At 41.6% G+C, this 17,417-nt stretch overlaps 1 protein-coding gene across 9 annotated transcripts in view; it reads right to left on the reverse strand.

Annotated features, from left to right (window-relative positions):
* Positions 1 to 17,417, reverse strand: part of AKAP13 (A-kinase anchoring protein 13) — a 192,297-nt gene that overhangs the window by 15,826 nt on the left and 159,054 nt on the right. For 8 of the 9 annotated variants that reach the window (XM_042875601.1, XM_042875600.1, XM_042875599.1 and 5 more), the window contains 9 exons: positions 16,585 to 16,710; positions 12,874 to 12,916; positions 11,754 to 11,859; positions 6,600 to 6,771; positions 3,842 to 3,909; positions 3,049 to 3,115; positions 1,605 to 1,740; positions 683 to 795; positions 87 to 233 (listed from right to left, as the gene is read on the reverse strand). In XM_042875601.1, the coding sequence (XP_042731535.1) occupies positions 87 to 233; positions 683 to 795; positions 1,605 to 1,740; positions 3,049 to 3,115; positions 3,842 to 3,909; positions 6,600 to 6,771; positions 11,754 to 11,859; positions 12,874 to 12,916; positions 16,585 to 16,710 (978 nt within the window). The remainder of the gene's footprint in view (positions 1 to 86; positions 234 to 682; positions 796 to 1,604; positions 1,741 to 3,048; positions 3,116 to 3,841; positions 3,910 to 6,599; positions 6,772 to 11,753; positions 11,860 to 12,873; positions 12,917 to 16,584; positions 16,711 to 17,417) is intronic. The other variant, XM_042875602.1, reaches the window with a different exon arrangement.

The raw sequence follows: 17,417 nt of genomic DNA on the forward strand, positions 1-17,417 counted from the left end.
CATAAGGTTTCTTACATACATGCACGTGGATATATCAAGAAACCACCTAAAAACAAGTGAACAATGAACATCCATGCATGTCTCACCATAAATTACGTCTTGCCGTTTGACAACATCCTTGTTTTGCTGCTGTAGGAACAGGCTGTCCACTGCTTGGCTCCAGGACTCTGCCTCCAGCTGCTTGGAATCTAGTTCCAGGTCTCCCATCAGCTGCCCTTCATTCATGTCTGCACCTTCACAAAGCAACACACATGTGAACTGCTGCAGGTACTGCTGCCGAACGCTACAGGCATTACATCCATCAATGCAACATGGCATTGCAAATGGCAAATCTTCTCTGTCCCCACAACAAAAAGCCTCATTCCAGTATAAAAAGGCATGTTCTGTCTGTGGCTGTATGAAAAGGCCAGAGGAACAAAACAAAAGTGGAAATGTTTGCCTTCAAGCTCAATTCCAAGTAACTCAACTGTAACTGAAAGCTTCTAAATGTTTTCCCACAATTCAATAAGAAATTACTGTGTGGTACCTTTTTTTTTTAAAGTTATCATAGTAACTTTACATTAAATGCACTTTAATTGTCCATTAAAAAGAAAAACTCAAGTTGAAATGTCAAACTGGATTTTCTATTTTCGGAAAGCAGCACAGACCTTCCTCCTGCTGTAAGTGCCATGGGATGTCTTACCTTCATCAACTAATGATTCAGTGGATTCATTCACCCGGCTAATTTTATGTAAAGAGTCTGTGGACTGTGACAGAAATTTCCAAGTGTGTATTAAGCTGTCATCATTCCCAACCCTGAAAAAGAACAGAAGACAGGATATTGTTTACAACCAGACCTGCAGCTCTAAATGACAGCGCTTCTTCTCTACAAAATCACACCTCAGGTTTTATGGCTTGGGTAACTGTTTTTCATTGCTTCCCATTTTACACTGTCACTTCCCATCCTCATTGTTATTGGAGCAAACCATGAAAAAATGCAGTACAAAAGGCTACCTAGGAGTCTGCACCATTTGCTCTGAGCAAGATCCAAAAAATGGACTGAAATAAGTTTCACCATGAATAACCAGGGCATGCCAATTGTTCACAATGTCCCAATCTATGCTATCGCTCTGTTTGTAGAATTACTCAGTGTGCAGCTAGGATAGGAACCATATATTTTATTTTCTTCTGTGTCTTTCCCTAGTTAATTATGCATAGCACATTCCTAAAACTTTGTGAAGACTGCAGCTCTGTGCATCCACCCTACCATTATGGACACAAAAATAAATACTATGCCTGAGCTGCACAAAATACGTGATCGCACAGTTCCAACCCCAAGGCCACTTGGCTTCCTGGATCCCTGAGCATCTGTGTGAAGTGGTCCTTAATATCAGCAGGCCAGCTCAGACACTTTTCAACTCACGCCACGACTAAACCTAACCCAGACAGTCTGACTGGGCAGAAGACAGCTGGTAGTATCATATATAATATGGGCATTTCTGGTGCTGCGATCCTCTTTTGTATTTTTAACACAGATCACACAACACAAGCTTATTTTTAATGCAATCTGAACTTCTCCATGCTCACAGCAGATAATCCCCACACACCCCAGGCAGAACCCTTACCCTGCAATGTTCTGTATTGAGACACTCTTCGACAGCGCCGTAGGCTGCTGTGATCTCCTGTTGTTGAAGATGGAGGTGACGGTGTTCTCATCGGGAGCGAGTATCGCGGAGCGAGGGCGCTCCTTGGGCTGTGAGCCTGGAAGGGAAGCACCAGACAAAAGTCAGCTCCTGCAACTGTGTTCTTAGCTGCAATGATGGAGTCTTAAAGACAGCAGGTTCTAAAATTCCCTTCCTTTTTACTCTAGAGTTGCCACTGGAAGATCTGCAGCTGTTAGACACAGCCCTAACTACAGGGAAGCCTGAGCCTTCCGCCTCTCCCTTGGCACTCCTGTGCTATTGAAGCAGGACCTGGTCAAAGCAAAGCTCCCATGCTCTGCCCAAGACAATCTAGAATTTGTCCCAGATAGTAAACTTGAGTTCTGGATGCTCAAATGCTTTTAAACAAAATTCAGCCATCATGCATATACAGCATCAGTGATCAGATCTACCTGTGAGACTTCATTGTCCTTAGACCTAACATGTTTAATTTATTTCTACTGTGCAATAAGAAAGCCAACCAGCTTGTTAATTGTGATCTTTACTGTGACTGCTTTAAGTCCAGCAGTGTTCCTGAGCAGAAAAGCAGTGACTGAGATCTTCTCAACAAAGTAAGCACTGCTGTATTTCAGGCAGGAAAGAACATTGACCCTTTTGCTGAAATGACTGCACTATACCTAACAGATTTGGCTGGAATCTCCAAGTCCAAAAACATACACTTGGGAAACCAAACAATGTTATTCAATAAATAATCAATCACATGTAGCAATCTACTGTGTTGGCTTTAATTTCTCTGGGCAAGGAGATCCTGTGGTTATAGCCATCCTCCTGCTTCTGGTCACATCTTTTGATAGGTTCTTCCATCCACATATATTACAGAGTAACACTAAACCCTTTCTCATACTATCACCTATCTGTGACAAATCCTTTCATCTTAACTCTACATTTTCTTCAGATGTATTCATGGTTCCTGGAGCCATTCCTCTGAATTTCATGACGAAAACCACAGTGGGTGGGACTATATGATACAGCATGATACTGCACAGTGATCTAACAAGCTACCACTAACTGAGCTTATCTAATTACGATGCTCCAAAACTCATGTGGGCTATTTCATTCCAGTTCTTTGCCACCTGTCCCTCTGGGTAGCTCAGCAGCACAGCATACACCTCAGGGCAGCTGTACAAACTTTGTCAGTGTTGCTCCTATTCAGAATTTAACTTCTTACTTTTACTACCTCAAAGCATAGGACTAAACCATCTGTACAGCTTTAGCTCAACTTCTTAAGTCTCAAATAGTGCTTACCACGCAGAGAAGATGCACTCATCCCTGCTCTATCTGCTTAATCAGTCACAACAGGAACAGCACACAGAGACCATCACCAAAAGGGAGAAAAAGGAAACTTTACCTTTGTTTCTCATGGTCACTGTGGGTAATGAAGAGGTATCATGTGCCTGCAGCATTCCTCTCTGTGGCTGAAAGAAAAAGGAGATTCACTTTAATTTTTCCTTCTTTCTCCCTAGGGGCTGTGCCACATAACTACAATTAAAAAGCCACGTCTTTAATGAATCCTCTCAGAACAGAGCAGTTCTCCAATATGCATAGTACAAAATGGTCAGCAACTACTGTTGTTGCCATGTATGAAATGGGCAAAATAAGCAGTAAAATAAACAGTAAAATGGAAAGAAAAAGGGCTGGCTACTGAAGGGAACAACAGAGGAGGTGTTCTTAGCTTGTAATGGTACCAGCAATAACTGGCTTGGAGAGTCATGCTGCAGAAGACGCTTCTCACATTTGCCCAGATTCTGCATATCCCTCATATAAACAGCATACATATTTAATACATTTCATCATGCATTATGTATATGCATGTGATGCTGCATAAAAGGATGCAGTATTCAAAAACGAAGAGATGCTGCATTTACAGGAGTTGGGTAAACCTCAAGTTTTGTCAGTGAGAAGCTTTCTTTAAACATATGCATTGATTATATTACATGTGCACAGGAAGGATGCTGTTTGCTCTGGGAATATCTAGTTTCAGATTTTGGATACCCTCACAGTTTCTTTATGCATCACTTCCTCCCCAGGTCTGCTGCTGTCTTTGCTCCTCACTGCAGACCACCCTGAGATGGTGTATATCTGCAGACTGAATCATTTACAGTTCCTTCTTATAATGCAGTAAAGTAGGTGATACCACTAACCTTCATTTTCACCTTTGCACAGGAAGCAAAGCTCTCCTTACAGCCTTTGTGAACAATTGCATTGCAGTCTGTCAGAAGAAAACAGACGAGTTATTCCTCTGATAGAAAAGTAAGGGGGAAAGCAAAAACAGGAGACAAACAGAAACCAATGGTAGCGCCAACGTGTTCTCTGCAAATACAAAGACTGCTCTTATCAAGACCACAACAGTGGGATGGCAAAAGGCAGGGAAAATCAGGGGAATTAATTTACCTAAATCCAGATATAGCAAGCCTAGATCTGCAGTGCGGGATCTGAGTTCTGTACGATAATATGAACAGAAGAAGAAACAGGAGCTTCAGCCAGGTGACAGCAACTGCAGGGCAGGGACTGAAAACTACACTGAAGTCACTGCTTTGAGCTGAGACCACGACATTCAATGCCCTGAGCACCACACTTTAAATCTGTGGTTTCTATAAATTCGTGAAAACATGCTAACACAGCCCATGGACTGTTTTAAGTGTAAATTACATTGCAAGTGTACAGCTCTGAATCATTTCTAAAAGAAACATAAAATTAAAGGAAAAAATATCCAGGGGCGGACTTATAAAATATTCTCACACTGCTAGAATTTCTTAAATTTAGAGCTACTTCATAAAAGCCAGTAATTCTTCTGATGAAAGGTAAGAGCAAGGCTTAGGGTGTTGCTGTTCTAGTCAATGTCCCACAACTTCCTGTGTATACGACAGACAGAAACATACATGGTTCTTGCAAAAACCCACAAGCAATATCACTGTTAAGATCAAACAAAGAAGAGGAACAGAACTCACTTCTGGCATTTAACACCGAAATCAAACAAAAAGAGGCAGGGAGACAATTCAGAACCCTTAAATTCACACTCAAAAGCCTTGAGAACATGAAGTCTGCACCTTACAGCATCCTATTTAGGAGCAAAGCATTTTGCAGTTATCACAGCATGCTTCTGATGAAAAATCTGAACTTTACTCCTCCAGCTAACTCAACCTTTCAGCAGACAGGAAGTTCTTCCAGCTCTTTACTATCAGTGGCATTAATAATTAAAACCCCAAAAGCCTCTTTGCTGCATCAGTAATTATAAAAAATAAAAAACAACACACAGACCTATTAAAAAAATTATTTCCCTTTCATTTCAGAGCACGCTAAGTTGTTCAGCATTGGCTGTTCGTGAAGAGGGGGTGCCACTGAAAGGTTCAGATGTCAACTTACAATGAGTCAATCCTTGGAAAAACATTAAGTCACCTACAGGTGAGACAACAGCAATGATAGCAATGCAGCACTGTCACTGCTGCTGAAAAGAAATGTACTACAAAATGGCACGCAAGCAAGGGAGCCTCTGCTGCTGGTTATCTGCTATTTTCAAGGCATCGAGGAGTTTATTTTAGGATGTGGTGTGACAACACACCACGCTCAGATGTACAGAGTAACAGTCAGCTCTGACCAAACCTTCCTTGTGACAGTCATCTTCTGGGCAATGCAGAAAAAAATGCAATAATTTTCTATTTAAACTTGGAAAATGATGAAATGATGTCTCTACTAAAACACGGTGTTGTTGGATTATTTTAACTCACTCGGATATAAAAGATAAATTGTGATACATCTTCTAAGTGACTTAAAGTAAAGTTAAAAATGTAGAGCGAGGAAAGGGGAAGGATGCATCTGAAAGCCTGTAATTGATGCTGCTTTCCATCTCTCATCAGGTAGACACAGAGCATTGCTCACGCAAACAAGTTTGATGAAATCTCTTCCCTTTCAGGAAACTTCAAATTGCCTCTGGAGATTCAGCTAGCTGCTCCTTCCCCTTCCTACTTAAGATGTTTTATGCATGATCAGCGTGAACAAATAGAGGCAGAGCCTTCTGCCCCAGCCTGACAGCAATGCTGGTACAGGCTTTGCCTCTCATTTCTAGGCAGACAGAGACAATATTACTAATAGCGAAGAAGTGACAGTCTTGAGCTGCAGTGAGAACACATTCTGCAGTTCTGAGTCACCAAATAAACTGGTCGCATTCTGGTTGTGACCACACAAATGCCACTGACCTGATCAGTTATAGGCCTGAGAAACCATATGAGAAATGAGGAAAAAATGACCAAGCTCATAGAAACCCCATTTCTTTTTTGCTCCGTTTGTTTTTGCTCTGACAGTTACTTGTTTTCAAACGGGACTGTACTAATAAAAGATGCAGTTGCTGTACTGCCTACACTATCTTACAAGTATTTCACACGTCACTTGATTGGTGACTGATTGGCATTACATAAAAATGGAGAAAAATGCTAGCATTTCCTTTTTGTATTATGCTTTCACTAAGGGCTCACTGTAGCAGTGTTTCAGATTACTCAAGTACACACAGCAATATAACACTGATGGGTGGGACATCCACTGGAAACAGGAGCTTTGATCCAAGATAGCTTTCTCTGCACAGCATCAGTTTTAACAGAGCACCTCAGCCCCAACCCAAAACACACAGCTGAAGCAACCCAAGTTCTCCAGCCCACTGACACATCTCGCAAAGCAGAGGATGCTGCCATGCAGGAGCTAGGCAGGAGGCTGCAGGACAACTCCATGCAGCCGTGATTCGCTTCTGCACAGCTTCCATAAGTCATTACCACACGAATTCCCACCCCCAAAGACTCCTTCCTGCCCCACCTCACCATTGCTTAAACATGGCAACAGTACAGCACTGGGTTCATGTTTCCCAATTCAGATTCAATGCACAACAAAAACAGAAAGGAAGACAAAACTTACTTGCACAGTAGTACGAATCCTTATTGAAAGGTTTCATACAGTGGTAACAGATTGCTTGGGCTACAACGGAGGTTGCAGTGAAGAGATGTCCATTTAACATCTTCTTATCTTTTTCCTTTTCCTTGGAATCTTTGTCCTTCTCTTTAGTCTTCTCTTTATCTTTCTCTTTTTCCTGCCACAAGAAAAAGAATGAAAGCCTTGTTACTTTGCAGAGGTCTATCCTCCAGTTACAAATTCTTCAGTGTTTGCCTTCAGCACGATGACGATATCGATCGGTGCACACCGTAACAAGGGCCTACACAGCTCCCCAGCAGAAAGAAAACACACCCAGGGCCCCACAGAAATAGATTTACATATTACTGATTTGTAGAGCCCTCTGGACGGGTATCTCATTCAAGGAAATGAAACTGAGTCTGCTCTGAAGGCAGCTGTGTTTGTCCACCTTTGCCTTCTTACATTTGCTTGGGTTAATGACTTACCTTTTTTCTCCATTTGGGCTCTAACTGAGGCCTTCAGAACTTTCAGTAAACTTTATTAAATAACACATTGTACGTATGCCATGTACAATGCATGTCCAACTTACAAAACAATTTTTAAGGCTAGTTCTAAGACGCTTGCTTTGCAATGCATGTGTCATGAGAAAGCAACCCCTTCTATGACAACAGTACAGCACCACTGCCAGATTATCCCTCCTTTTTCCTCCTTACCAGCAGGGACAGCTTTTTTCAAGAGCTTCACACAACCCCAAACAAACAAAGCCAACGATCTTTCATCTCAAAATACGGCATTACAGAAAGACTGAGGAGCAACAGCAACACTGAAAAAAGATTATCCCTTCAGGAAGCCAAAGTTCCACCCTCTGCTCAACGATCACTGGAAAGATGTTAAGCACAGGCAGCTTCTCTGATTTTCAGCAGTTTTTTGTCTTTCTATCTCTACCTGAGACAGAAGCTTGCTAACTACTAAGTGTGAGAAATGTCCCCTGAGACATTTCATGGATTTAGAGATCTCCCAAACACAGCCTATCATCTAATTTTTGTAGGAAACTCCATAGAAAAACTCAACATTTGAATTATAGTGATTCCTCACATTTCTATACGTAAAATGTTGTTCCTTCTATTCATCTCCAAATCTGTATTTCAACTACTACTGAACATTCTATGGCATCTCTAAGAGAAGGCCAACCTGAAACTGGCAAATGCTTCTGTGAGCTTAACTTTGCATTTTGTTACTTATATGCCACACGTAAATATTTCACAAGAGGAACCTAAATATTGGAGAGCTGCAGAGCTCTCTGTATGAGCAACTGCCAAGAAACAGTTAAAAGAGATATCGAGCTCTGCAGCCACCAGGAGGGAAACTTTTGTGCCTTTGATGCTTAAATAATCAGTAACCAAGCATAAAGGCTGCCCTCTCCCAGCACAGCCCAGTTTCTTCCTGCAAAGCCTCATGGACACAAATGCTATTTACTGACCCCAAACTTTATACTGCAAAAAAGCTTTCTTTTTTTTTTTTTTTGCACTGAAGGATGAAATAACTGCCTGAAGGGGAAACCTGCCAGGAAGAATATGCTTTGTAGACATCTCTGCCTCCTTGAGCTATCACCATCCCACCACCATCCCATGTTATCCAACGGCCCACCTGCCTATCTCCCATCAAGTCCAGCCTCATTCAAGAATTAAAACTGCAGCTAAACTCTTGGTGATGGCACCAAAAGGACTGCCAGAGATGTGCACTACTGCCAGGATTTGTGAAGCCCCAGGACAGAGAATCACACAATGCTCCAGGCACACCTTGTTTCCACTCACAATGCTGAAAAGAGATCCACCATCCTATGCTTCAAATGTGCCCAATGCTTACTGGAAAGCCAAGCAATTCTGCAGCCTGGAATAATATTCTTCATAAAATCACTGTAAGAATTATTTCAATTTAAGCTAAACTACTTGGTGAGAAACAGGAAATTGTGCACTGCCTTGAAGGAGCAAACAGCAAGCTCTGCACACGGATGGAGTGATAATGCTGAAATTGTGTCTCAAAATGAGATTATTTTTTGTTTTTGCTCCGACAGCTACTTGTTTTCAAACAGGACTGTACTAATAAAAGCACTGTTCTGCTCCATCAGCGCTGCCACCGCGATTTAAAGCTCTGCTTTACGGTGAATCTGAGGGTGCATCTGTGGGTACTGAAATGCTATATGAGCACACACTAACAGATACTGCAGGCAAAGACCCTTAGAGTTTGATGGCCCCCAATAATGGCTGGTGCAATGCAGCAGCCAGCCCCACTACAAAATAACCACCAAATTCTTACCTCCCAGTTCTTAAGTCCTACCAGCTTCACTGTGACGAGGGGCACCTCCGAAAACCGATGCCTTTTGATGGACATTCTGCCCCCAGGGCAGTAGGGCTGCTCCCAGCAGAGCTAGCCCATGGTGGCAGCCAGCAAAGGGTTGAGCAAAAAGGGGAGAAGGGCGGGCCGACTTCTGCTGACTTCCTCGAAGATGATCTGAGCTACTTTGCTTTCAGCCTGCTCTGCTCTACCTCCCACTGCTGAAAAGAAATTAACTACGGGCAGGAAAGGATGGGGTTAATACTGAGGTTGCAGGTCAGTCGGGGGCCTTGCTTTTAAAACGCAGATAAATCAGTCCAACAGAACCCCTCTGTGATGTCTGGGATATATAAAAAGTAAAAGTGAACACACCTCAGTGTTACAACGCTGTACTTCAGTACACAAAGTACCGCTGAAGGTTCCCTATATTTGCACTCCTCCTGCCCCATGGGTCCTTCCAAGCATTCACAGTCCCTGCTTTAAAACCAAGCTCTGGTACAACGCTGCCCACGAACCACACAAGTCAAGGAGAAATTAGTCATGCTAACCTTTGTGTCGTCATTTCCCAGAAACTCTCTGCCAAAAAGGAAGAAGAATGAGCTTTGCTAACGGACGGGGACGCAGAGGATTGCAGACCTTAAAAGCGTGAAGCAGTGCGTGCTGCTGATTGCAAGAGATTCACTGACTAATCCCTGCGTAACATTCAGCAGACGGGTAAACACACACAGACGTACACCAGTGTCCTCACCACAGTTAATACTCCAAACGTCCTTTTTTTACAGAACTTCCCCAAAACTCATTTTCAAGAAGAGCCACTGCCACCAGCATTCCCCAAAGTGCTTTATTTTATGGTTAATCTTAGAAAACTATGCATTTCTGGAGCCAGGTTTGGAGAAAATCCTGGCTCAAGTTGGAAAGAACTTGCATTCTCCCTCTCCCTGCTGACAGCCCAGACAGCAGCAGAAACCAACTCTTCCTGTTCAACTTCCTCTTTCAAGGTTTGCTGTTTTTCTTTTTAAATCTTGCAGGTTTTAATCAGCCCTAAGGTTTGAGAATTCAGCCTTCCCAAGAAGTCTTACGTTGAATTATTTAAATGTACTGCTGAAGTCCTAAAATGCACGTAGCACAAACATTTCACTAAAAGCAGAAGAGAAATTGTAACGTGGATATCATGGCTTTCTTGTTAGCCAAAACATCAGAACTGCTATGGACTGCAATTTTGAGTGTATGAGTGATGGTTGGCAGTTTGGAGTAATTCTAGTTTTATTGACAGTTTCAAACACAATCATGAACTCAGTGAACTCAAATAGATTACACTTATTTAAGAACAGGTTGATGGTTGGACTAGATGATCTCTGTGGTCTTTTCTTGTCCTTAGTGATCCCATGATTCTCAGAAAGACACAGCAAATATCTGCCATATATTCCTGCTTGCCCCAACAAAACCTGTTGTTTACATTTAGTTCTTGACTTGGAGATGGTAGATCCAAACTGCAAGAACCACTGAATGAATTTCCAGTCTTGTGCACAGTCTGTGCAACATGAGCCACAGCTTCTCACTGGTGTATTGCACTGGCATTTCTGAGCATTTTTTTTGGATGCTGCACTTCACAGCAAAGAACAGCATTGTCTTAAAGCTCTTCAGCAGCAGCCTGGAGCTGTCAGTAACTGCAGTTTGCATCTTCAAAGACAGATCCTTAAAGAGGAACTGCACATTATGGACATTGAGGTCATTACAGCTGATACCTCATTGCAATGGTGATGCAATCTTCCAAAAGTGAGCATTTAAATGTGCACCATGCCACTATACAGCACAAACCCACCTATATCACAGGAGCACAGGGTGACAGACCAAGTGCTAAATGCTAAATGAATCAGACAGGCTGCGACCCCCCCTGTAACTACATGATAGGCACTGTGCATCATGCCACAACTTGTTTCCTGTTTGCTGTTCCAACTCTTATCTGAAGATGTAGTTACGTGTTTCAGGGGCCTTCCAATAGGATTTATCAACACAGTAGTTAGGCATCAGTTAAGCACACAACGTAGACTGCATGCTGTGAGCTAAGGTGCTAAGATAGCTTCTATCTGTCAGACATGGTAAATAGGGATGAGATTAAAGAGAAAAAGATCCAAGCAACAGAAAACAACAAAAAAAACCAAACATATATTCATCTTCAGGGGACAATCTAAAGGAAAAGTAGTCTGTTTTTGTGAAGCACTCAGCATTAATGTAATTACTTCTATAACCAGTTCTGTTCCCAGGAAATTTGACTGTGCTGAGAAAGTGTTTAACCTTCAGCAAACTCAACCCACTTCCTCCAGAAATGGAGGAAAATATAAGCAATAGCCATCTCTCAAGGTCGTGGTCTGAGCAACTGAGCAGTGTGTAGAAACTTTGTGACAAAGGTAGGAAAAAAGGGGAAACATGATAGAAACCTTTGGTAGCCAGCTTTTTACAGCTCCTGTCTTCGTTTTGCTAAATGCCTCTCAGGCCCTGTAAAAATTAGACCCATCAATCACTGCAAAACCGTAACTCATGCTAGAATGCAATCTATTCTCTAAAATGAAAAACAATTCAGCAGGGAAAAAGAGGCCAAAACATTGCACAGGAAACCTTTGCCTTGGATGCATTTTAATTTGGGGCCGCTAAAATTTCCCACACTGCTCTTCTCAAGGACCGTACAGAAGATCCTCCCCTTGCAAAAGGAAAAATAAAGTCGGGTGAAGACATAAATACCACGCTATGGAAACACACTGAAATACATAATTGATCTTTGCTGCCTATAGGTTTCTCATGGCTATACAAACTACAAAAAGCACTTACCTTGCTCTTCTTGCTGCTGGACATTTTATTCCTGAGGTAGCTGAAGGTACGACTGACTTTTGTTCCACTTTTAATAGAGGGGACACTGCTGCTCTCTTCAGATATGCTAAAATCAAAAAAGAAAGAAGCAGGGTTTTATTTTCAATTTTTTCTCCCAAAGCACATATGAAGAGGATAGGTACTTTTTAAAGGGCAAATGTGGTACATTTTTAAAGGACAAATGCATTTGTTATTCTGCAGGGGCATGGATTAATGTGTTACACACATGAAGGCAATAAAGGCAAAATACCAATCAAGCAGTTTGCCACATGTTCCAAGGAAGTCTTTTTTTAAGCAATCTCCATCCTCAAAGCATGCCACAGCACCCTCTGCTGCTTCAACAGCCAAATAACAAATAACCTGCTCAGCATCTGCCTGCTTAGAGGAAAAGTCTGTCCCTTTGTGCACAGAAACATCAGCCTTGGCATTTAATTGTCAGCATGCAGCCTATTTCAGGCTTTGGGCAGGCAGAAGGGATGGACATCTTTTAATGGGAGATCTCCTTCCCGAGCACGGTGCATAATGAACCCTGTGAAAAGGCTGTCTGTAACAGAAACCACACCGTCTGTAAAGCCACCCCAGAGAGATGAGAATACCAACAGAAAATAAAGTGCAATGGTTATTTAGATTCAGTTACACATATTGTGGATGTCATATTTTTTCTGCCTGCCTTTACATGGACCAGCTTATGACCTCCTCAGTTTCTACAGAAGATTAAGGAATTACACCCATTGCAGAGATCACCTCTGTACAGTTTGCAAGGATGCAAAGGAACATAAAAAAAAACAAAGATCATTAAAGAAATACAGACAGACTTGATAAAGGGAGGAAAAACTACTACTTCTAGCATAAAATACAACTCAGGTTAAACTCATTGGGTTAAATAACAGTCTGATGGATTAATCTGCGAATAAAGCCTTGTTAGAGCTAAGACCTAAACCAATTTTCACACTGTATTGTTTAAAATATGCCAAGGGGCTGATTAACACACTTGAGGTTTTGCTAGGAAGACTTCTGGTATTCCAAATGGGAGCACATCACAGGTGAGCCAAAAGAATTGGGGAATCCCAAAATACCGTACCTCTGAACCAAGGAACCCGCGGGGCCACCAAATGCCTGAGTACCTGGAAGAGAGGAGAGATGGCAGGTGAAGGCAGCGTTAGGCTACAGTCTTAGCTCACTGATTTAAAAACAGTTTCCATGTTTGGACAGTCAAAGAGGAGAGGGAAATGTTTATCAGAAGTGAGGGAGAGAACAGATTTCATGTGCTCAGGATCAAGTCTGTTCCCCTTAACCTTAGATGATCTCAGATTAGAAGCTGAGGTGAAAGATTGCTTAGTATTTTTTATCATTCTTCAGCTATTAAGCAAATGATGTGTACCTGTTAACTTGGCTAGTAAATCTGAGTATCTGATACAGAACTGCCAGGGTAATCACAATAGGTATGAAAGCAAATCATTCTGCCACAATACTTTCATTGACACATCACTAGAAGGAATCCATTGTGCAACACATCTGGGTTTCATGTACAAAACTCTCCTCCCTGATAAAATTATAGTTCATTTTCCCAACAAAATCCTGAAACGCTTCATAAAGAATAAAGGAAACAAGGGAAGCCTTATTCCATTTTCCTCAATGCATTGCCAGGACAGAGCTCAGCCCCACAGCACTGTGCTGGATGAAGGCTGATTTGTGACACACTGCTGAAGCTCTGCCACCGACACGTCGTCTCTGTACATCACAAGAAAGCTGCTTGCACAACGCTTGCAGGGCAGGTCAGGTAGGTGATACCATTTACCAGAAACGTGGAAGAATACTGAAAAATGGTGATGAAATGATTTAGAGGGGAGAAAAGACCCTCTGGTTGTCAGGACTCCAAAAGCCCCCAGCTCACTGCAAGGACCACTTGCATCTTGCTGGGCTTCTGCATACGCATTGAAGAAAGCCAGCCTTTTGACTTCAAATTCTGTTAATGCATTAATGCTACTGATGCACACAAAAAGGCACCTCACTGAAGAGGCAAAGATCGTCCTGTATCCAAAAGTGCATTAAGGAAAACTGTGCATACAACATTATGCCTTGTGAGTCTAAACCACACGTTTTCCTAATTGCTGATTGTATCAGCACTGGTTGAGACAGAAGCGTCGCCTCTTTATTTGTGTAAACTAAAGCACTGCATAACCTAATCCCTGCTTGGAGATCTCTCGGGATCTCACCTGCAAAATCTTCCCTCTAACTAATGAGCTATCCAAAAAAATCTGATTAATACCATAACGCATACTGAATGAAGTCTCCACTTCCATTTCCTGATTATAGAGGGTTTTTTTGATACTACCTACTGCCTAATTGTCTCCTAAGATCACAGAAGTAATTCCCAGCCTCCATCCTTGGTGAGACCCCTGGAGACTCTGGGTTTTGTTCTGGCTCTGCTTTTCTTTTGCATGGGTCAAGCCTCCCCACTCTTTCCTTTTTATAACAGCTTACTCAATTGGACTGGATTCACTATTTCACAAATCTTTCTGTTCCTTTGCAGTTAATGTAACAAATGCAGAGGAACACTGAATCAAGAGCTATAAAGATTTGATATTCATGACTGTTTTTCAGCACCTTGAGAAAGTACATTGCGTGGGAACTTCAATTACGCTCTATTTATCTTTTACTGCAGTAGTATTTTGTCTTACAAATGGGAGACTCTTGACGGGCAAAACATATCCAGACAAAAAACAAGGTGATGGCCTGTTTATGATTTCACAGTCCAAGTTTTAGGTTACAGTTTAGCATCATAAAATCAATATTCTGCTGCAGGTTATACAGCCCATGAAGATGAGCATAAAAAAGGACACGCTCCCAGATTGAGCACAAGCGTTTCCTGTCATGGCCAGGTACAAAACTGAAATGCTAAAACAGATTTCATGGCCCACAGAAGAGGTGCTTTTTCTTTCTTAAAGGTCAGAATCGCTGCGTATGTCCATTGCTGTGTCAGCAGCCAAACTTTGGTGTATTTATCTAAACATCTTTTAACTTCACCATTCAAAATTACTTCACATGGTGGCTGGAACTGAAACAATCACTCAAGGTCCATTATGCAGAAAGCAGCAATAGGACTAGCATACTGTGAACCCTCAATGCAGGCAGCAGTTCAACTTCTCTGGGCCAAGAAATCCAAAGGCTTCATCACAACGATTAAACATTTTCTCAGATGCAGTCTGGCTTGTCCAGCCATCTGAAAACCATGTTTTATATACGTGATGAGATCAACATATCCATCCTCTATGAACCTTGAAGATGTGAAGAAAGAAATAGATATCTGGAATTTTTACATGAAAAATGTCCATTTGCCAAGGGGATCTTGAGTTAGCTGTAGCTAAACCAACCTTTATATAAAGTCACAACACTACTCTCCAATATGACAGAATAACACATGTGAAAGAAGCAACATTTCTGTGGGAGAAAATGTATGACCTTACTTCAAATAGCTGTCAGTAACACAGCACAAGTAAGGGAGCAAAGATAAATACTGGCTAATAGAAATACCCGCAAAAATTGCTGTACCCTCACCCAACTGCCAGGAATTACTTCAGTGTTTGGATGCTCAAAAAGAAATACATCAAAAAGTTTAAATTTTTAATTTTTTTTTTATTTTTTATTTTTGCCATAGCACCCCTGCCTTTGTGAGGACCACAAATCGTGAGTTTTGTTAAAGACAGCACAGAGCAAAAGGAGAGGAGAGAGCTTAAATAATGACATGGGTGGTATGATACCCAAGAAGAACTTATAGCAAGGGACAAATCCACAGTGAAGATTGGGAATGGAAAGGAGGAAAACTTGTACACATGCAGCAGGTATTTGGAGTGGATAGGGTTAAAAAACTGAGTGGTCTCAGGTTCAAAAACTGACCAAAATCTGTTGGACTGGAAAGGAATTTCTCCTCTCCCACTGTGCATACAAGGGATGGAAGCTCGTATTAGAACCAGCTGATGAAGCCAGTTCTGAATTACCTCTATAGATAGAGTGTTATCCGTTCTAGTTTATTTCAGTAGTCTAATAATACAAAACACGTTTAAGAAAGAGGAAGCACCTTCAATATTTTTGTTATGTCTACTTAAGAAAAAACAAGAGGAAAAGGAGGAGGAGGTTAATGACTAATTTAAGCTTCTGCCTCAGTTGGATTTACTTTGAACAAAGAAGTTTAGCAGCAGGAAGAAAAACTACCACACATGGCACTATACAGCTTCCTGACAAAATTATTCCAGTTTTAAAATCAGGATCTAACACAAACACCTTGATGATCTTAGGTGTTTGGCTTGCATTGTACTCAGTAGGGCAACTGTGGAGCTGTAACCAAAATTTTCTGAATTTACCATCAGGGCTTCTCTCTTTTCCTGTTCCCATCAAGCAATGTAGTCATTTCTCACATACAGAGGCTCTGTTCCTCCTCTTAATTCCATGTGCTGCAACAATCTCAAGACAAGTACTTTGTTTTTTATAAACAGGTAATGACAACACTGCCAGTTAAAGTGAGTGGTGACAACATTCACCAAATGGATACAGACCAAAATTAACTGGACGAGATTCAGCACTGCTGGTGTACAAGACTCTTTGGATTATAAACCTGTTATTCTGCCATTAGTTAGCATTCAGATACAGGACTAAAATAATGCTGTTAGATATCATGCGACAGAAAGGTTAGTTTAATGTTTGCGAAGTGAAACTTCAAAGTCTGAAGCAGAAACACAGATTTCCCTTTGTTTAGACCCATAATGGCTGCAATGCACAGAAAACGATTACTTACTATCCAACTCCTCCTCCTCATCACTGGAAGAAGAGCCAATAGAAAAGAGAGTTTTAGACTTAGGAATGAGTGGAGAGATGCTGAAGGAGAAGGAGATTCGTCTCGATGGTCGAGTCCGGCCCTGGGCTGAGAAGTGGGTTAACAGCAGACATTAGAGCATGCTTGAAAATGTATTTAATAATAAAAAGGAGAGGAAAGCAGCCAAAGCAAACTAGAAACAAAGCAAAGGAAATGTCTGCAAAGCATCTGGCTTCAGAAGAGGCACAAGAAACAAAGAATTGAGAATGTGCAAATTGCAGAGGGTGCAGGTTTCAGGGGATGCAGGTCTTACTGCATGCACAATGCAACGTTCAAGGCTTTCCTTACATTTTGCTGGCATACATTTACAGGAACTCATAACGGACAAAGGTTATCTGCCTCTCTGAAATAATTGTAAGGGAATCAAACTAAAACAACACAAGATATCAGTTTTATGATGCGTTCTGCAGTTAAATGACACCCCGCAGCTGTCAGATACAGCAAGGATACTTTATCTGAAAAGTCAACTTAATCTACCTGGAGAACTTCTCCCTGTTTCCATTTCTTAAAAAACACAACATTCTGGTAATGTTACGTCCTTCAAAGCTTTCAGCTTTAAAACCGAGAGCCTAAAGCATCCATTACCTTTTTCTCCACCACAAAACAGAAAAAACAACCACCTCTTCTACTGTCTTCTTGTAAAACTCATTATCTTGTTTAAAAGAAAATGCCTAAACTCGAGATAAGCCCCTCTGCATCCTGCCCAGCCCCAGCCTAGGAGTCTACCAAATACAGAGCTAAACTCGGCAATCCGT

The sequence above is a fragment of the Lagopus leucura genome, unplaced genomic scaffold (assembly GCF_019238085.1).
Source record: "Lagopus leucura isolate 7727_CA_CO unplaced genomic scaffold, USGS_WTPT01 Super-Scaffold_100015, whole genome shotgun sequence".
Lineage (NCBI taxonomy): Eukaryota > Metazoa > Chordata > Aves > Galliformes > Phasianidae > Lagopus > Lagopus leucura.